The sequence below is a fragment of the Colossoma macropomum genome, unplaced genomic scaffold (assembly GCF_904425465.1).
Source record: "Colossoma macropomum unplaced genomic scaffold, Colossoma_macropomum, whole genome shotgun sequence".
Classification (NCBI taxonomy): domain Eukaryota; kingdom Metazoa; phylum Chordata; class Actinopteri; order Characiformes; family Serrasalmidae; genus Colossoma; species Colossoma macropomum.
Window position 1 is genome coordinate 5,702,984 of NW_023494810.1, and position 22,281 is coordinate 5,725,264.

The 22,281-nt window shown below is 42.0% G+C and overlaps 1 protein-coding gene across 1 annotated transcript in view; it reads left to right on the forward strand.

The window, feature by feature from the left end:
- camta1b (calmodulin binding transcription activator 1b) overlaps positions 1–22,281 on the forward strand; it is a 433,402-nt gene that overhangs the window by 397,497 nt on the left and 13,624 nt on the right. Inside the window, 4 exon segments of the mRNA XM_036559246.1 lie at positions 2,956–3,096; positions 3,887–6,183; positions 8,435–8,561; positions 10,437–10,571. Coding sequence (XP_036415139.1) covers positions 2,956–3,096; positions 3,887–6,183; positions 8,435–8,561; positions 10,437–10,571 — 2,700 coding nt within the window.

Genomic DNA, 22,281 nt, shown 5'->3' on the forward strand with positions numbered 1-22,281 from the left:
CAGTAAGGAGCTGCAGTACATAGAGCAGTCCAGCAGATGGCACCACAACCTCACATTGCTTGATATTAATACAGGCAAACTACTAGAAGCGTAAAATATATATAATATATAATAATATACTTATATACTTAAACTTATATATATATATATATATATATATATATATATATATATATATATATATATATGTATGTGTGTGTGTGTGTGTGTGTATGTATATATATATATATGTAAGTATTGGGACACCTACACATTACACCCGCAGGAGCTTTTATGACATCCCATTCTAAATCCATAGGCGTTAATGTGGAGTTGGTCCCCCTTTGCAGCTGTAACTTTCTACAGACGTTGGAGAGAGTCTGTGGGAATTTTTGGCCATTCATCCAGAAGTGCATTTATGAGGTCAGACCCTGATGTTGGACGAGAGGCCTGGCTCACAATCTCCGTTCTAGTTCGTCCCAAATCACCTGTTAGCAATGGGTGTGGCTGAAACACCCAAACCCAATAATTAGGAGCGGTGTCCCAATACTTTTGTTTAGTTGGTAAGGAGTAGAGTACGTCATGACAAACGTTCTACAAAATTTCAAACCCATTATAGCAACAATTTTGTTTAAAAATCATTAAGTAAATGTAAATGTACCTTCAAAGGTACAACAGTGGATTTGAGGTCCAATTTGTTTATCTTAAATAAAATTGTTCCAGGTCAGAGGTGCATATTTGTATAACCTGATGTCAACCTGGTATCAGCTTGTGATTGTAGTGGAACATGGTACGGTTATGTTCCCTGACTAAAGATACCGAAGACGTACCCCCGAGGGTACCACCCAGTGACAGTTTAGTACTTTTTTTCTGAGAGTGCCTCTCAGTGTTTAAATTGTTCTTCATAATGATAAAAAAAAAATCTGTTGTATGTTTTTTTTAAAGAACCTTTTTAAAAATGGTTCTGTAGAACCAAAAGATTCTGTTATTGTTATTTATTGTAATTATTGTGTTGTTATTATAAGTATTGTACTATTTAGAATCATACTATAAGCGTGTGCATGATGGTTGTTGCATACTGAACACTGTACTGTGAAATATTAAAAGGAGTAGCATGCAGTATATAGTATATACTGGTGCAATATGCAGAATACTGTACTCAGTACACCATACAATCTTCGTGTGCATGCATTTGAAAGTGTGGCATTTATGATGAACAGCCACTCTAGGGCTGCTGGAACCATAGTGGCGAGCGGGTATTTAACCCACCACTTTTCAAAGTACTGTAAAGTAAAGTGCTACTTTTTCAGTTCAGGGCGCACATAAAAACTTCTGCATATGAAGCGCTGACCAGCACAAACAGACAGAGTTAAACTCAGCAGCAAAGCCAATCACACACACACACACACACACACATCATCTAAACCGCTTATCCTTGTGGGTCGCGGTGGGGTGCTGGAGCCTATCCCAGCTGTCATTGGGCGGAAGGCAGGATACACCCTGGACAGGTCGCCAGTCCATCGCAGGGCAGACAGACAGACATACACATTCACACACACACACACACACACACACACACACACACACACACCCAGGGGCAATTTAGCGTGCCCAATTGGCCTGACTGCATGTTTTTGGACTGTGGGAGGAAACCGGAGAACCCGGAGGAAACCCACGCAGACATGGGGAGAACATGCAAACTCCGCAAAGCCAATCAGAATCTCCATTATAGACCTTTCTGCAGTAGCTAAAGTGAAACTGTCTACAACACTGTTTATAATAGTGTCTTGTCTTGTATAGCACTGTAATGCTCCAAACAAAGCAGTGTTATTTATAATTCACAATCCCAGAATCACGGCAATCTGATGACCAGTTGATCTAACAGTGCACACATTACGCAGTCTAGCACTTGAGGCTCACCTCCTCCATCTGAATAAGAAAAAAAACAAGGCGTTTCCTCATTTCTGCCTGTGTTTCTCCACCTCTTCTCTTCCTGTAGTCTTTGAATCTGCGACATACTCCCAAGATCGGCTGGAGAGGCATCACCAAACGAGTTCAGAAACTACAACTACATGTTGCTCAGACATGACAGAGATGTCTTACATTTATTTCAAACACATGCACTAATTATTAACATATTTACTTTACATCAGCTATTGCAAATGTCTGTAACTCATTAAAATACATATTTTACAAACATCTGTAAACAAGTTATAACGTCACATATGAGTTATCTAATTACTTAGCCATAAGATATTTTGCCATTATATACACATACCGGATAAAATGTAAAGTTTTTATCGCTATAAAAAGTTGTAATAATTCAGTATTTCACTGCAGTGATTTGTATACATGCACTAATGTTTATTAGTGAAATAGTTGTAGTGTACATGTACAGGAAAACACCATGTACAGCATATGTAAATATGAATATAAACAACTACATGAACTGTCATTTAGAAACATTTGTCCATTTTCAACTTCTGATTAACTAATGGCTTGTTCACAATTGTTACTAGTAAGTTAATGGTTTATTAAGCAAAGCTATTATAGTGTTATCACATGATAGAGTGATTGTCTTGGTTTTAAAACATAGAGCATCAGTACTCAATCGTATTTTTACAGGTTTTGAAAGCTTAGACGTAGCTTTTTATAGTGTTTTTGTTATTGTTTATTTATTATGATAGTTTATTTCCATACACCCACTCTACATTATTTCGTATTATGAGGGGCATGCAATGTAACAGCATTTTAACTGAAAAATCCTGAGCAGTTTTCAGAATGAAAACACTGCTTCTAACAAAACACACATCGTAATTACGGTGTAGCAGTATTTAGCATGGCGAGGTAGTGTGAGAATGTCTCTCCCTTGCAGTGCCAGTAGAGGGGGCTGGCGAGGTGGTGGCCGGCGCTGGCTGCCCACTGGTCTGTGTGGCTGTCTGGCTGACGTCTCTGTCTCCTCCTCTCTCCCGGCAGTTCATGGCATCAAGTGGACTTGCAGCAACGGGAACAGCAGCACCGGCTTCTCGGCCGAGCAGCTGGTGCAGCAGATCCTGGACAGCCACCAGACCAAGCCACCTCCCCGGACTCATAACTGCCTCTGCACGGGGACGCTGGGTAAGGGACTGTGGGGAGAGAGTTAAGAGGGAGTCAGACAGGGGGCAGATTCAAGATTTAAAGTGAGATCAAGAGAAAAGATAAAAGTACTAATCTAATATAAAAGTAGGTCACATGATGAACTGAAGGCCTTTGTAGAGTTTTATCAAACCAAAGTAAAAGACAAAGTAATTGGAGGGCAAACAGTTAAGCTAAGGCACATATAATGCAAGTCCAAAATATTCTTTAAATATAACATGTTTTGCCAGTGCTTGAATCAAGGGTGAATGTGTGCAATGCTGTTTTCTCTGTGTGCTAAATCCATCCTAAATCTTCAGTCAGTATACATTTGATGAGCTGAGTTACATACAGATGAACCAATATCATATTCCATTTCCAGGGAACATATCAAATGATCAGCGATAAAAATTTGCACTTTGTAAAATAAAAAGGTGCAGCTAAAAGCTTTGTCACTATGGTGTAAAGTGAAGTTTAAATGTGGTTTCCTGTTCCATGCAATATCAGAGTTTGTCACTAGATGGCAGCCTTTTTACACATATCAAAATAATTTCTGGCATTATCACAACACACACAGGAATGTGCAAAAATATTATTGTATAATATACATTCATATAGATGAAAATTTCCTTTAACTGAAATTACAAATAAAAGTTGCATGTATACCCAACTGTTTTCCAGTTTGTTGGTAGTTATGGACCATAATGACCTAAACATGCTGTAGAAGACCTAAACACTTCACTCATACTTGCCCATTCTTGACAGTGTCCATTCATGTTCCCTCTGCCTGTAGGTGCTGGAAGCAGCCTGCATCACAAGTGCAACAGTGCCAAACACCGCATCATCTCCCCAAAAGTAGACCCACGCTCTGGAGGTGCCTACAGCAGCACCCACTCTGAAGTGCAGAACAGCGATGTGTCTGAGGGCAAAACCGAGCACACCCATGGGGGAGGCAAGAATGGCAGAGCAGGGGCTGATGGGCCGGGTGGATCATCCGCACGTGAGAAGAGGAATGGAAAAGTGCCCAAACCAGCTCTCCTCCACCAGAACAGCATGGAGGTGTCCTCCACCAACCAGGTCGAAGTGCCTGACACCACCCAGAGCTCTCCCGTGTCCATCAGCAGTGGCCTGAACTCCGACCCGGACATGGCTGACAGTCCGGTCGTGACTGGCATGAGCCACGTGGCCTCAGTCATGAGCAGCCTGTCCCAGTCTGCCACAGTTTTCATGTCAGAGGTCACTGGAGATCCCGTCTACAGCATGTCTCCTACCGGAGACCCCAACGCTCATCTCCTGGGCCCCGACACAGCCTCAAGCAGCCTGGTGCTGGCAGTTGCCGCTGACAGTCACAAGTTTGCCTTCCCTGGGGCTGTGGGTGTGGGACTGGGAGATGCGGGGTCTACCGAGGGATTAGCCATGCTATCGGCGGCTAGTGTGTCTGAAGAGCTTGTCCTCTCCAGCAACCTGGATTCTGGAAGCATCAAGCTGCCCGAGACCACTGTCAACTTTGACCCAGACTGCTTCCTCAACAACCCCAAGCAGGGCCAGACCTATGGGGGCAATGGGCTGAAGACAGAGGTCAGCAATGGCAGCAGCTGCAGTAATGGAGGTGTCCGCTGTTCGCCTCCTCTTAGTGACAACGGTTTTGGCTTCAATGCCTCACTGGTCAAGAACATCAAGACAGAGGACACTTCATTTGAGCAGCAGCTGGCCAAGGAAAGTGGTTACCAGGTTGGGGATGTGGTGAGTGGTGCAGGTGGCCTCTCCAGCTCCTCAGGCAGCGGATCTAGCCAAAATTCCCTTGCTCTGACTCCGACTGGCTCTCTTCTGCCCTCTGGGGGTGGTCTGAGCCCCAGCACCACTCTGGAGCAAATGGATTTTAGTGCCATTGATGCCAAGCAGGACTACACCTCTACCGTGATGTCAGCCACAGGCTATGGCCAAGCTATTCCCAGCCCTCACTTGGCCCACCAGAGCCACTCTCCTAGCTTCTTCCTGCAGGGCTCACCCCAGTCCACCCAGACACAGAACCACCAGAGCAATGGCACCTCTGCACAGAACTCCCATGACACCACTGCTTACATGGGTTTGTCTGTAGTCAAAACTGATTCATCAGGTACCAATGGGCATCTCCACCACCATCATGCCCACCAAGGACAGCATGCTGCCTCTAACTGTAATGGCAACTCTCCAACTGAGAGAAATGGGCAAGGTGGCACTCTCCAACTTCTGCAGTACCAAAACCACTTTCCTGGTGCAGGCCAAGAGCATGAAGACGTTGGAAGTCTGGAGCAGCCAGCCACTTCAGAAGCAGGGGATGCAGGAGGCCAGGAGAAGGAGACTGAGGGTTTGCTGAAGGCAGGGGATCATCTGCAGCCTTGTGTGGGAAATGGGGCGGATGGCAGCGGGGCCACAGAGCACTACCTCCAGCAATCGGAGAGCAGCAACCTGGGAGCAGGAACTGGAAGTACAGGTACGAGGGCTAACAGTGGAGCCCTCTGTAATGGTACTGAGGGCAATGGAGCAGCTGGAAGTCCACATCAGCAGCTCCAGCCACTTCTACAGGGGGCTGGCCTAGTCCAGGGTCTCTTCAACACTGTGGCAGCCCACCAGGGTCTGACCACCAGTGGGGCCAGTGGAAGCGGATCCATGGAGATCAATCTAGATCACTTTGACGTCTCCTTTGGGAATCAGTTTTCAGACCTCATTAACGACTTTATTTCGGTGGAAGGAGGAAGTGGAGCAGCAGTGGGAGCGCAAGGGGGCAATGCACTATACAGCCATCAGCTGTTGGCCCACTCTGGCACAGAGGGGCAGGTATCCTCCGGAACAACACCCCAGCAGGGTGCAGAAGAAGGGAGTGCCCGTGGGGCAGCCGGGTACAACTCTACAGATCTCTGCCTCCAGCCCTGCTGCAGCCCCCAGTCTGCCCAGTCTGGGGCAGTGGCAGGGGAGGCAGGACAGCTAGCCTACATGCAAGTGGAAGAGGTGGTTTCTGCTGCTGTGGCTCATGGCACCATGGGGATGCTTCAGGCCACTGGGAGACTGTTTGTGGTTACAGACTATTCACCAGAGTGGTCTTATCCTGAGGTGAGTGATTAACTATTGCTGCCTTCACATTAGCAGTAGGTAAGATAAGAGACATAAAACATCAAAGTTCTTAAAGACTTTTTCTACACAATATATATTACAATATTTAATATTATTGAGGTTTGATAAGTTGAAACACAGAAAAAAAGCTCCAGTAGTGCCACATTTTAAAAAATGTGTTGGATGATATTATTTCCTGTTCACCAAGTTGTAATTACAGATTGCTTTGTCGGAAAGATGGATGAGCCTATTTGGTAAACGCACCACTAACTTTAGTTAGCCATCCTGATCAATTTTGGTATCTTTCTAAGATTTTTCCTCATTGTAAAAATCTACATGATGCAACAAACTCTTACAGGTAAGTTGTATTTAGAAAAAGACCACCAACACTACCAGAATTACTAGCGTTAACCACTGAAACCATCCTTTCCCCTGACATTATGCAGGGGTGTCACTATAATCACAGGATTAAAGTCAGTACGAAATAATAAGGTTCTCCATACACAAACACAAACATTATGAACGGACACCACTTACCCACAATGCCCTATCATCTTTCCTATTAACGCTTTCAGTTTCCATGAATTCTAGCTGTATGCCTACTGTTCTTAATATGGAGGTGGCAGTAGGTAGACATGGACAAAGCTATATTCAGGTCTTTCAGCCACATTCATTGCTAAAGGTGTACAAAATCAAGTACATAGCCGTGCAGTCTCCATTAACAAACTTTGGCAGCAGTGTGGCTCGTACTGAAGAGTTCAGTGACTTTAAATGTGGCACTATCATAGGATGCCACCTTTGCGAAAAGTCAACAAGCCTATGCACAATGCAAGGCGCCGACCACTCGACTCTGGAGCAGTAGAAACGTGTTATTGGGGCAGTCTAATGGATGAATCTGCGTTTGGCAGATGCCAGTAAATGCTGCCTACCAGAATGCTTAGAAATAATGGTGTGGGACTGTTTTTCAAGGTTTGGGCTCAGCCCCTTACTTCTAGCCAAGGGTAATATTAATGCTTCAGTGTGCAAATACATTTTGGATGATTATGTGCTTCTAACTTTGTGGCAGCAGTTTTGGGAAGGTCCTTTCTTGTTCCAGCATGACTGTGCCCCTGTGCACAATCAAGGTCTATAAAGACATCGTTTGATGAGTTTAGTGGCTTGTGCAGAGCGCTGACCTCAACCCAACTGAACCCAATGTCGATTATGAGCCAGGCCTTCTCATCCACCATCAGTGGCTGACCACATAAAAGCTCTTTTGACTGAGAATTCCCACAGACACACTACAAAATCTTGTGAAAAGCCTTCCCAGAACCATGGAGGCTGTTATAGCCACAAAGATGGGCAATTCCTTAGGCCCTTAAACTCATGTACATGTGATAGCAAGGGGTCCACATACTTTTGGCCATGTAGTGTGTTCAAGTATTTAACAGCATATACCACAGTTTGTATATCTGAGTTTAACAGCGAGTCAACCACAAAGCAGCTAACGTAATGCTAATGTTAAGGCTGACCACTTGCTTGTTAAGACTGACCACTTGATGCCTACCAAAAACGTATGTTTGACTGCTTAATAAAGGGCATTAGAGAAAGCAAGAACATATGTAGTCTAATTGAATTTAATAAACTAAAAATACTGTATATCATTTTCAAATAAGAGACAATGTGCAGTTTTTTTGCCTCAAATGAATTATTTTACATGTCTGTGTAGCAAGTCAGAAAACTGGGAATCAGAATTCTTTCTGAAGCTCCCACTTGTAACTATGACCTTTAAATCGGAAAATTTGAGCTTCTTTATGTCTGTGAGATTTGTGGTTATATGTTTGTGAATGTTTCTTTCTCTGTAATACACTAAGCCAACCACAAGATGGCAGCACTTTGTCAGAAGAATTAGACAAAGAGCGTTCACTCTCTAGATGGTAAACCTCAATGTTCCTATAGTGCATGGCCTGTTTCGTACCAGAGCAGCCTATGGGCCAGACACATGTCAAGTCTGTGACTCTGTTGTGATGTCATTAACATATCCGTTGGCAAAAGGGCATTAGAACAGATAGAGACTGGAGCATAACGGAGGCATATGACAAGCTGATAAATACTCTTCCAGCCAAACATACACATTATATGACCCAGACATTCTGATTAGTAGTTGTTTCCAGATTGCTCAGTGTGCTTTGTTTGTTTTTATATATATATATACCTGCTAAATACCTTGGTGTGTACAATGCATGGAAAGTAACAGTGTTTGCTTTTTCAGGGTGGTGTTAAGGTTCTGATCACAGGCCCATGGCAGGAGGCTAGCAGTGACTACAGCTGCCTGTTTGACCAGATCACCGTGCCTGCCTCCCTCATCCAGCCTGGAGTTCTGCGATGCTACTGCCCAGGTAGACATACAGATAGGACATGCCCTCAGATTCAGAATAAGTACTCTACGTTGTTTGTATAAACCTCAATTTCAGAAAAGTTGATGTGTAATGAAGATGAAAACAGAAAGTGGAGTGTAACTTTAAACACAAATACAAAACAAGATATTTAATAGTTCACCTGTAAATATCCTAGGGTTTCAGTCACAGATGACTAAAATTACTCTCCTTACTTTGGAAGAGAAAAAACGTGGCCTCCACAAAGTCGATAAAATAGGCTGAAATCCTTATACAGTTTCCCCCTGAACTCCTGGTCCCACTTAAACTGGCGGAAAAGCTAGCAAATTTGTGTTTCCCTGACAATTATATTTGTCTCATACTCAGCCCCTCTCCCTATTCTGGAGAGTCTCTCAAAGCATTTAAAAGCACAGAAGCCCACCGGCTCTTCACGTCAGGGTGGGTAATTAAATGATGCACAGTGGAAAAGAATAATGTGGCCTGACAAGTCAAGCTTTTATTTTGTTCATGGAAATAATGAACATCATGTTCTGTAGGTCAGTGAAGAAAAGTACCATGCCAGCTGTTACCAGCATAAAATTAGAGCCATGGTATGGGGGGTGTGTTAGTACCCATGGCGTGGCACATCTTTGAGGGCACCATTAACACTGAAATAAACACATTTTGTAGCAACATATGCTACCATCTAGATGCCGTCTTTTTCGGGGACCTCCATGCTTATTTTAATAGGATAGCATCCTCAAACATCATTATGCTTGTGTTACAACAGCATGGCTGCGTAATCAGGGAGTGCAGGTGTTAGACTGGCCAGCCTGCAGTCCAGATCTGATGCACATTGGAAACGTGTGGTGCATTATGAAGTGCAAAGGCCACACCTGGTTGTGCTGCTGAAGACTTGTATAATGAAAGAATGGCAAATATTACTTTCAAAACTGGATCAAGTGGTGTCTTTAGTGCCCAATCTTTTAAGCGCTGTTAAAAGAAATGGTGATGTAATACAGTGATAAACAAACCCCTGACCCAAATTTTTCATAAGGTAACCTAAATATGTTCGTAAGGTAAACTAAATATGTATATTGTGTTTTTAATTTAATACAAAGTCAAACAGAATTTATTAACCCGTGCTTTCTGTTTTTATTAGCATTTCACTTAGAGTCCCATATTGATTTTTGGAATTGAGGTTTATAATTGCAAAATGCATTTTTTTTGTGGAATTGTTTTTACTTGCATTTGTGTATGTATGAATAAATATGTGTTTTAGGAAATGATTTATATTCTAGCAGTTCTGGCTAGATATGCAAATGTTTCCTTTCTGCCGTTTCATATGCTAAAATGTACTAACCGTGTTATTTAGTAGTGTAAAGCCACATGAATTACAAATATACACATTAATTTAGTCTCTCACGTAGTTACAGTTCCTCAAACACTGCATTTTTTATCTCCCAAATGAAGAGTAGAATGAGTAATGCCCTTGCTTATGTCCAGTTTCAAAACCTCTTTAATACTGTGCTGCTACTACTTGGTCTCATAGGAGCTCATAGGAGCAGAAAAATACAGGAAATTGAATTGTCATGTTTCATCTCCCAAAGCACTCAGTTTTATATATTATAGTGTTGTCCGTCATGTGAAATACTCTCAGCTCAGTAACTTAACGGAGGTCCTTTTTGTCAGATTCAATCACGATCACGACACTTTTATTTATAATGACAAGACAAAAATCCATCCTTCTTACCTGGCAGTGAAATAGACAAGAACAGAAGTGTATGTTTGCCAGGCCTTCCGCTGTCTGGCTTAGGCTCGGTACCAGCTTATTACTCACAGACTGAAGCGGCTGATTAAGAAGTAAAACCCTAAGCAGACTCTGTCCTCTCCCTGTAGCTCACGACACAGGCCTGGTGACCCTACAGGTGGCAGCCAGTAGCCAGATCATTTCAAACTCGGTGGTGTTTGAGTATAAAGCCCGTGCTCTCCCAGCCCTGCCCACGTCCCAGCATGACTGGCTCTCCCTGGACGGTAAGCTCCCTGACTGTTTCATATTTACTTTAGTTACTTTGGTGGCTTTTTTTTGTTTTCACTTCAGAATTTTCAGTGATTCATTTGGTCTCTGAATGTCTGCATCATCATACTATTTAAGTCTAGAGTTATTACAGAGTTCCTGCTGATCCTTAAAGTCTTAAAATGAGTTTTTAAAAACTGAAGGGTGAAAAATTAAGTTAAAAGAGTCGTGGTGTATATTAAGCTACTTCAGAATTGGCCGCCATTCAAAAATATCCAGCTCACGCGGTCCTGTAGGCAGGAACTGACCACTGATGAAGGGCTAAACACACTGAAAAGACTGTGTAAGATAAAGAGTGAGTAGTCAGTGGAGCTGGTGAGCTGTGAGTGATGACATATGTCATGCATTTTGTCGGTGTCATAAGAAAACCTTGTATTCTTCGTAGTTTTACAGAAGAAACATTCTTAACTTTCAGTGTAAGTTAATGTAGGCATATTGGCATATTTCTATTTTTCCATTCTTGATAAAATTTTGACACAGTGAAAAAGGCAACTGGCATTTGAAAAATATATAAAAATCTAAAAAAAAAGGACAGAAAATGGATGTGCAAAGTTTTGTTCCAACATTGACGATATAGTGTCTCGAAGCATAAAGCAACGTTTGATATTTGGTAAAACAGAGACATGCCATATTTAGGTTGGTGTGTGCTGTTTTCAGTTTGTGGTCAAAAATATAATAACGTAATTACACAGTTGATTACATATAGAAATAGAAAAACAATCACTGTATTAACTGAAAGGTTACTTTGCCAAATTTCTCCACTCCTTTCAATGAGCTATGGGTAAGAAACATTGTAAGATTACAGTACACTTTTATTATCACTGCCAATAAGTGTAACTTTTACCCCTTGTGTGGTGTTGATGTGTTTGTTACTCAGTGGTCTGGTGGACCCACCACATTATTGTTTTCAATCAATACAGCCAAAACAATTTATGTAAAACACCAGATGTTTAAAATGTCACAAGTGGCCAGCATAGGGTTCTTCTTTAGCAGCTGTAGCCAGTCAGCAGCCTGTCCATGTTGTCCACCCTCACACACACACACACACACACACACACACACACACACAGACATACACACACACACTAACAGCAGGCCATGTAGGAGGAGAACAGAGTGAAGGACACAGCACCTCCACACTTTTACTCCCTGCAGGTTCACCCAACACCACATGTGTAATATAAATGCGTGGGGGGTGAACAGAGTGAAGACACTGAAAATGGGTTATTTTATATGCTCTTCACAGAGAATGAGAAAAGGCCAAGAATCTGAGGTTGAAATAATAATAAATCACATGAATTTTTATTTTGGTAAACATTGAAAATGGGTCCCACAGACCTGAACACCACACAAGGGCTAAATTTTGTGCAGCTTCTACGTCTTTGTCATAGATCGTTTTGTAGATTCTAACAAACTCAAAGAGAATGTATGCGCGTGTAAGTGTATGTATCACGTTTAGCGTTTAATATTTCAGCTGTTCAGGGTGTTTTCTTGGTAGATTGTCTTGGTTACCAGTCATTACAAATTTTGGTTTTGATCTAGGGTTCAGTTTTAAGAAAGAAAACTGTTTTACTGTTGGTGCTGTGGGTCTTTTGCAATGTGTACTTGCTTAACAAGTAGAAGAAAACAGTGCTTGATCAGGGATGAAGAAGAGGCAGTTAATAATTAGCCATATAATGGCTTCTCTGTAAGCCTTTAAGAAAAAAGGTCAGTGTTGAATGGAATATTTAACTTGAGGGAATGGGGCATGCAGTACTTCTTATTTCTTTTGAAATTCTCAGACTAATGTTTGATTTTAGCTTGTGCTTTGCAAATAAGTGGATAATTTGCTTCAACACAGCTTCACGTTCTTTGAAGTGTCTTCCTGAAGAGCAGGGCATTTTTCCTAAATAACGATTTGGCAGTTTTCTTTTGCAAACTATAGTTAAAAGCACACATTGAAACTCTTTCAGGTCCAAAGCTCGTTGAAACTTAAAAGGTTTGTTTAACCCCTTAAAATCCCAGGCTTATTACATATTAAGGCTTATTACTCAGTAACTACAGGGACTTCAGTGCAAACTGGTTGAGCTATTCTTAGGTTTTAGAAATGTGTAATAAAACTATGTGCCTGCCAGTGGGCCCTGACCATTTTAGGGGTTAATAAAATGCACGGGTTTTGGCATTATTCCTAAAAACACTGCAACTTTTTTCAGTTGTTACTTCAGTTTTTCTGGTTTTTGCAATGAAAAATGGCAAAAAAAAATTTAAGGAAATAAAAAAGGCTGGCTTTACATAGTGAGACTTTCATGCAACCAGTTTCATACAACTAGCTGTTGTGAGTTGCATGCAACATCATTTCTGTGCAACTTGACAGTTAAAGTCACAACACATTCAGTCACTCCACTATAACAGGCAAATTAGCGGCTCACACTTCTTGATATACCACATCGTTCTTGCTATAAGTCACCTGCAAGGTGTAATTTACCTGTTTTCAGCATTTTTATCATCTTTATATGTTTTTTCCAGCTGTCATTGCCATTCTTTTCCCCATATCTCTCTTTTAACTACCAATCTAGGTTATTTTACTTTACATTTGAGTTTTTGTCTGCTGTGTGTATGTTAAGCCTTTGGAAATAAAGTAGTCATGTTAAGTATTTTATATCTCAAGCTATCATAAAAGCACAACAACCTTATCCTGGAGCACATCTCAGTCTCCCCTCCTCTAACAGTTTTCATTGTTTAGATCCCAAAGCAGTCTGAGCTATGTGCAAAATTAGGGGGTGTCAAGAGAGGAGAAAACGAATCCAGCTACATAGGTCAGAATAACAGCAGGCTAAAGCAGAATAATGGTGGCACAAGTAGCCGTTTAAATAGCTGTTACTGTTAGCTGGCTGGTTAACTGCGATAAATTTGGAGAAGTGTTTTTTGTATTGGCTCAGGAATCCGACAAAATGAAAAGTCACCAACCTTGAGTCAGTTGGGGGCGTCTCCTTTTCAACTGCACAATAAACCATTGTCTGTTTTATTGTCTTGTCCATAAGTCCCCTGAAATTGCATAAAAAGCATTTGGTGTGATCACATGATGCATTATTGCCGTTTTGATTGGCTGTTTCATGAAACTTGTCTCAAGAAGTTGAGATGCTTGCAACTGTTGCAGCTAAGTTTCAAATGAGTTGCAGGATGGTTTACATTATGCAGTTCAAGTGCAATTTAGTTTTCTGTAGATTAGTTTCACCATGAAAAGCCAGCCTAATATGTTACGTTATTGCAAACCAACAAAGAAATGCACTTATTGATTCACTACAAATGGGAAAATTAGGCATCCCCAAACTTTGCTTTGTACACTTTCTTACAGTGTGGTACAGTAAGAATGCTTTGTGGGTGAGAAAGAGGGTGAATGAGGTTCGCATTAGTACACGGTGGCAGAACATGCTACAATGCAGGGGCCCTCAGGGGGTGGAAATGGAGTGTGAATGGCTGGCCTCCTATTCATGAGTGACCAGCAGGCTGGAGTTTGTGCCTCTGCCCGCTCAGTCGACAAGAGCATGGGCCACGGACGGGCAGCGGTCACTTAATCATTCACCTTCCCTTTAAACACCATTGCTCTTTCCTCCCTCACTCCCCTCCACTGTGGAGAGTAGTCTCTTTGCCAGTGGTGCTGTTAGTGTCCAGTTTGATCCTAATCCTGGTTGATGATCAGGCGGCCTCTCCATAATTCTTCCGCTGGTGTGACATTTCCAGAAAGACCCTCTGTGTGTGTGTGTGTGTGTGTGTGTGTGTGTGTGTGTGTGTGTGCCTGTGTGTGTGTGTGCTTGTGTGCAAGCAGCTGAACAATTATGTTAAATTTGTGTGTGTTGAGGCAATGATTGAGCAGGATTTGTGAAATGGTGAGTAGATAAGAGGTCCATGTACACTCGTCCACCACAGCAAAGATGGTGAATGCACTTTCCGACCCTTGAACTGGCTGCAGTTAGTACTGTGCAAAAGTCAGAGACCCCCCTCAGTTTACTTTATTTACAGTCAAACTGGTCATTAAGTGCAAGTTATTTATTTTTCAGGTGAATTAGAAATTGGAAAATAAGAAAATTAGAAAATAGGGCTACGTTCACATTACCAGTGGCACAAATCCGATTTTTTGCCCTAATGTGGCTCAGATCTGATGTTTTCAGAGCTGTGTGGACACGCAAATCTGATCTTTTCAAATCCGAACTGAGCCACTTTCATGTGTGGTCCTAGATCGGATACGTATCCGATTCATGGCCATGCGACCTTAATGTGACGCTCAGATCGGAATTCATGAGCTTTTTTTCCACTCTGTGTGCACCATCATTCAGCGTTACCATGGCAGCAGCGCCGAACAGAAGTTTAAGCCTGTAAACGGTGGAAAAGCAGCTCATCTCACCTTTTTCTCCTTCGTCTCACTCTAATAATGAAGCTGAGAGCTGATCAGAGTTAATTATCTTCACAGCGAAGCTCGTTCTGCACGTTAGTTTGTGCTGATGATGCACGTGATTCATTCACGTGACGTTACTGAGCAGGATGTGCTCATGAGGGTCATTTCAGGATGCCGGTTCGTTCACATTAATGACAGATTTGAATCACTTAGCTAAACGAGTGTGAACCATCGTGTCAGAGAGATCGGATTTCAGCAAAAAAACTGATTTGAGCAACGAGGCTTGTAATGTGAACGTAGTCAAAGTGAAAAATAAGTGAAAAAACAGCACTTTTAAAAACTGGACTTAAAAAAAATATTGAAAGATACCAGAGAAAATTGGACTTCTAACAACTGTGCAAGACCTGGTAGACACCAAAACAGTCCCCATCCAATAAACAGCACTTAAAGCTTTCATCTTTGAGAGAGAGGAGAAAATCAAGCTGCGTCAGATCTGAAAACATCCACAGGGGTTCCTGTCCATCCTTCCACTGTGAGAAGACGACTCAGCCACCCCAGAAGTCAGCATCATGGAATGTGTTTGAGATTAATTGGATCGTGAGAAATAGAAATGCAACCAATGTCTAAGACTGAACTTTGGAGGTGTGTGTGTGTATGTGTTTGTATGTGTGTGTATGTGGGTGTGTATGTGTGTGTGTGTGTGTGTGTGTGTGTGTCTGTGTGTGTGTGTGTGTGTGTGTGTGTGTGTGTGTGTGTGTGTGTGTGTGTGTAAAAAAGGCAAAGGGTAGAAACACTAAATACTAAAAAATTGCATTGTATTTGGTCTGTTAACTATATTTTTCTGCTTGTGTTCTGATGCTGAAAAATGAATAACTTTTTGACTTATAATAAATGAAGGGCAGTCTCTGACTTTTGCACAGTACTATAGGTGTTTTAGAGGATTCTTGTAAAATCAAATTGGAATTTAGTCTTGCTACGTCAAAACTGATGTAATTAATGCTTTTTTTACCCCCTGAACCTTCAGCTTTTTCTTTATATATGAAATGTTTAATATGAATTAAATGTGAAATTAAACAGTGAAGACCGAAGTATTCAGTAATTTCTGCAACATACTTGATACCACTAGATGTTATGTTGATGAGAGTGAGAAAGTAAAGCTTGCACACACTAACAGGCCCTTATAATGGGTTCAATCAAAAAGTCAGCGTTGTATGTATCATTGAATCAGTGTTCTCCAAAACGCTGATCAGGTTGGACAGATCCTGTTATGAGGGGCTGAGATCAAGATCAGCCAAGCTTCCAGTTAAGCTTCCAAACTAAGTGTCTTCCTGTGTGGATTTTGACTTGTAGGACAACAGTCAGGCGTTAACATATGAGATTTTGAATCGCTGTCACACATCACATCAGCTGGATTCATCTGGATAAACTTTTCAATGCACTTCATCCCACAAATTCAGCGCATAGATTCCGTCATACACTATGCCCCTGCATGACGCTTCCCAAATGAATGGGATACGTTCCAGTGTAACTGCACTGTAACGTTTGTGTTTGCAGCATGCAGATCTCAAAGATGTAGAGGGCTGGAAAGAGCTTTGCTTGCAAATGTTTTTTATTGCAGTCAAAGTTTGTCTTATGTTGTATTCTGTTATAGCACTTTTATGAATTTGACAAATGGATATTTTTTATTGAAAATCTGCTTTAAAAACAACAAGTGGAACGGTTTTAAATAAATACTCCAGCTGTTTTCCATTATTCTCTATCTGCCACATCTGTATTTTATGGTAGATTATCACAGACAATGATTTAGACATACAGTTTCACCGTATTTAGAAACGAGTAGAAATCCTGTTGGCCCAAGACACACTTACAATAGAAGCCATTGGGCAGTTGCTGAGTTCAATCAATAAACATTTATGTGAAACACATTCCTCAGTCAGAGGTATGTAAATTAAGCTGTAAATCTGTAAAGGCCTTGTAGAGATGGGGCTATTTTTCCAGAAGGAAGAATTTGTGGTAATATGTTACCAGCGAGGTGTTGTGGGCAGGATTTTCTGGACAATTACAGACCAGCTTGCAAACATGTCAGTGGCAAAATGGCGCTAAGATGAACAGAAAATGTGTAATCATTTTTATATTCTGCTAGCCTTCCTGCTTCTTTTACTGTGTTGTTCTAGTGTTAAAAAGTTAGGTATAACAATAAGAACAGCTTTGCTAAGACATCCTTTAACCCTTATGTGGTGTTGGGTTCTGTGGGACCCATTTTCAGTGTTTACCAAAATAAAAAAATATGTGATTTATTATTATTTTAACCTCAGATTCTTTGGCTTTTGCTCATTTTCTGTGAAGAACATATAAAATAACCCATTTTCAGTGCCTTCACTCTGTTCACCCCCCACACATTTATATTACACATGTGGTGTTGGATGAACCTGTGGGGAGTAAAAGTGTGGAGGTGCTGTGTCCTTCACTCTGTTCTCCTCCTACATGGCCTGCTGTTAGTGTGTGTGTGTGTCTGTGTGTGTGTGTCTGTGTGTGTGTGTGTGTGTGTGTGAGGGTGGACAACATGGACAGGCTGCTGACTGGCTACAGCTGCTAAAGGAGAACCCTACACTGAACACTTGTGATATTTTTAAACATCTGGTATTTTTACATAAATTGTTTTGGCTGTATTGATTTAAAAAACAATAATGCAGTGGGTCCACCAGACCACTGAGTAACAAACACATCAACACCACACAGGGGTTAATGTCGCATTAATGTTGCATTGTGAGACCTAAGAGTAACTACTGTAGTTTTGAATTTGTGTTATATAGTCATACAGTTACTTACACTTACTCAGTATTCAGTGACTGCCCAGTAACTTCTTTTATAAATGAGTTTTGAACAGGTTTTCTGTTCTTTCTTATGTACAAGGAAACACATCAAAATAACTGTTTGTGGTAATCAGTGGCACCGTACAATGATCCATATGGAGACTGCTTTGAAAAAGAAAGGAGTTTTCCTTTAACTATCAGTCTCTCTCAGAGAATGATTGAAAGTATTTAGTTAATTCCTAACATAAACTAACTTAGAGGTCACTAACACTGATAGGTGGACCACAGCAAAATAATTTTACAATCAGATGGCTATAAATGAAAATGTAGAAGACTGATTTTTTTTAGCTGTCAGTGGAATTAATTACAGTTTTAAGGGCCAATATCATGTATCAATCTAAAACCTAACTTTTTTCAAATAAAATGTCTAATATACAATGTAAACATTGTTAACGGGGGTGAATGTTAAATACATTTACCCCCCCCCCAGTCCATATAGTCTATGTATGGAAACAAAGCCTGTTTTGAATTCATTGGGCCTCATTCACCAACCATTCTTAAAAAGAAATTGGTAACACTTTATGTGGATAGTCCACTTTAGATGTTTTGTGGATATTCAATTTACTTTCAAGTTACTTTCAACAAAATATCTACTAAGTTTACCATGATTTTAACTCTGAACCTGGCTCTAATCCTAACCCTAACCTTAACCTCAACCCAAAACCTAAACCCAACCCTCACCACTGTTTAGAATCAACTTTCAACAGATAGTTTGTTACCAATTTGAACATCTGTAGATAATCTGCAGTAACTATAGTGGATGATCCAAATAAAGTGAGACCAAGAATTTTCTTCTTGAAACCCACTTACGCAGTTTTCACGTAGATTTTAACATTCACCAATGTGCGAACAATTCTGCGGTTTAAGAACATGTCATGAATCTGACGTAGACTTTTTCTTGCAACCTTTGTCAAGAACAAGTTTAAGAAAAAACTTAAGAAAATATTGATGAATGAGACCCGTTTTTGTGATGTCACAAAAACGAACACATTTACAAATGTCTGCCTATTCAGCCTACAGCAGTCAGCCCCTGCCCTCTCGCTCTGAAGTTATGAGGAGTGTTTCAGTCCAGACTGCCTTTCCCTTATTGAGGCACAAAAAAGGAGTCAAAACAGAGCTCAGTTCTACACGTCAGTCTTAATGGCACAGTAATAAAAACAACCTGTTTAAGAGATAAAAAGTGGTTGGATAACTTTTTGGTACCTTTTTTGGGGGTGGGGAGGTGGAGGGGGGGGGTCTTAAATGCATGGAACAAAACGAGATATGGAACCTTTAATTACAGTTATCACTGGGCTGTGTGGGTCACCTACAGCTTCTGTATGATGTATCAGGAAAAGCTGCTTTTTAACTTAGTTGTAAGCCTTAAGTTGCACTATGTGGCACCTGCAGCTGCACAATGTGCAACGAAAAAAAAAAAACAGGCAGAATAATAAAGAATACAAAACAATCTTTTTTAATGAATGTGGTTACCAAGCAGGCTAGAGAGCAGAGAGAACCCCTAAGTCCAGTGTGTCAGAGTCTCCATGCCTCGCTTGTATGTGTGTAGCCTTCATTTGTCATAATGCAGAGGGGGATGCTCGGGCTGCAGCACTGCAGGTACAGAACCAGGAGGAAACACAGGCAGGGCTAAAACTGTAGCCCACTGACACAAAAACGCCACAAAACCCCACACAGCGGCAGTTAGGGGGGCTGCGAGTTTGCCCCCACTATCGTTTGGTGTGTTATGGTATTGGACTTAAGCAGTGAGATGCCACTCCCAGCACTTGGCCTCAGAACGCACGACTTATTCGGTGCTAGTATGAGTGAGTGTTAGGTTTGAGTCAGCGGTGCCCACGTTCAGGCTAAAACTGGGCTTCATTAATGGGAAAAAATGACCAGAAACCGGACTTTTTAATCGCCTCAAGACAAAATCACAGCGTCTAGACTTGGACTGAAGAAGCTCAGACGCTGCATCGAGCGTTAACCTGTCATATATCCGTCTATCAGAAAGGAGAATGAGGGCTTTTCCGTTCATGTCTGCTTGTTTTCTCACGAGCACAAAAGCGAGCGGCACACAAACGGGGACGATCGTGCACGAGCCCGAGCGGTCCACGTCGCACGCGCTTTCGTTACGTGACGCGAGACAAAACCCAGTGGCGCGGAATGGAGGAGGAGGAGGAGGAGGAGGAGGAGGTAAACGGGGGCAGAGTGAGAGGGGCAGTCTTTATCCTCCTCTCCACTCCCCTCACTCTCCTCCACGTTGTTCTATTGTTGTTGGCTCCGTTAGGCGCGCGCTACGCTTCACTCTGCACTAGAACACTGGAGAGGAGAGCATGTGCGCGTGACAGGGGACGACACGAGCGCTTTCGGTCAGTGCAAACGCCTCGCTTTCGTGCCCGTGCATGCTGTGCAGCTGTGCGAATAGCCGGCGTTGCGTTTGGTGATTGTTTATTAGCGCATTTGCGGTGAATCTGCATGAAGCGAAGTTCTGAATGAGCCTTTGTCGCGCGCTGTTGTTTTTGGCACGAGCTTTATTGCATGTTTGTGAGCCGTTGCACCAAAGTCTTGCTTGCATGTGTGTTTGTGCCTGTATTGTGTCTCGAAACTCGTGTTATGACTGCTGTGTGTCTGATTCCTCCAGCACGTGAGTGCGTATGCCGGTTAAAGGGAGAGCTCGTGCTGAGAAACGCACGAGACTCGCACAATGCAATGTAGAAAAGAAGTTTTGCATCACTTTCCTAGTATAACAGGAGCAGAGTAGGCTTGTTTGCAGTTGCACACGTCAGTTCTAGCTAATCCACAGCCGGTATTATGAATGAAATTAAGGCACAGTTGGGTGGTGAGATGAACAAGTCATTCTTGGATGTGGCTCGTGCTTTGTCCGTTTTCAGGACCAGAGGTGGTTAAAAAGTGACACAGATGTTCACACTGAGGGAGTGAGCGCGTGTCTGATGTCCACACTTAAAGCTGTCAGGTCCAGATGCGTTCACGTTCTCAGACACTGTAGACACATGTTGACAGCTTGTGACTTGGGGCTGTTCTGTGATTGTGAATCGACTGCGATGGTCGACGTTGGTTTGTTTTCAGGGAAGACAACTCGTGGGCAACTTTCTTTGTAGCGCCCTTACGGAGTAAGGCTGAGCAAACCACATATTTTGGTTTGAATGGAAACTGTAGTGCCTCCCCTTTGTGTTCCCTCCATTCTTCCCTGAGAGGAAAACTAGGTCGCGGTAATCGAGCCTCGCAGAGAAAGTTCAAAGTTCTCTGTTCCACATTGATGAGATTTCCTGTGGAATGCTTGGATTTGTTATTAAGGCTTCAGTCTAGCCTGCTGTATTAGAACGGCCCTGGACTTCAGCTTCTCTGTCCCACTGCGACGCGTTCGATTCTTGTGTTTGAAATCTCAGACTGTCATGTGTTTCAAAGTTCTTTGCTGAACTGAACCACATTGAAGAGAAACACTCATGCCAGAACTGCGAAGGAATGACGATCAGGCATGATAGCTTCTAATCTGATCCCTAACCAAGACTGAATGACTTGTAGTATTTTAATACTGTGTTTTTAGTAGTGTTTTGCATTAACAGACCATTTACACTGATCCCAAAGATGCAGGAGGCAGTCTAGATGATTTGTTCTGCTTTGTCATGTATTCAGACCAAATGCTTGTAAAGATACGGCGTCCCTGCTTTTACTTTCTATATCAGTAGCCATTATAAAGTAAGCAATGTGTTTGGAGAGGGAACTTAGTTTCAGGCACTGTTTCGCTATAAAAAGTAACAAAAGTGAGTTTTTATGTGGATTTAAACATTTTCTTTAAGTAAAACCTTCTAAAGTGTACTTCCAGAAACTACACCAAGCTCGGCCAAGAAAACTGATCTACACTCTGTTGATCATAAATAATTTTGTTGAGTCTGCTCTGTGTCTGGGTTTGTATATGTATGTATCACATTGCTCCCTGGTTCCTCAAATGAAACTGTCTCTACAAGGTCTCCATGACGAACAGCATCATTACAAAATGCACAGTGCCTGGAGAAAATGAAGTGAGAGAGAGAAGGGGAAAAAAAAGAAAACAAACAACAAAAGTGCTCGTTTCCAGCGTCCAAGGTCTTTTTGGGCTGCGAGCCTTTGTTTCTCTGAGTCAACTCTGATTGCCTGATGCTCAAAACTGAGGAAGCGTAGCACTGCTGCTTTGGGGCAGTGGAACAGCAGCTCGAAAATAAAAATAAGCTCACAGAAGTGCTGTAGGTGTTGTGTCATACGTGCCATTCTGTGTGTTCCGATTTTAAGAAAATGTTCTTGAAATTATGACACGTTTCAACGGAAAATGTTCAGGGCAGCGTGGCGGAAAACACACATGTCCGCTCTTATCCGTCCGTGTGCAATCACATGCCCTACATCCAGCGTTTTTAGCTTAACCACATACTCTCATAGGGTTGGACGAGG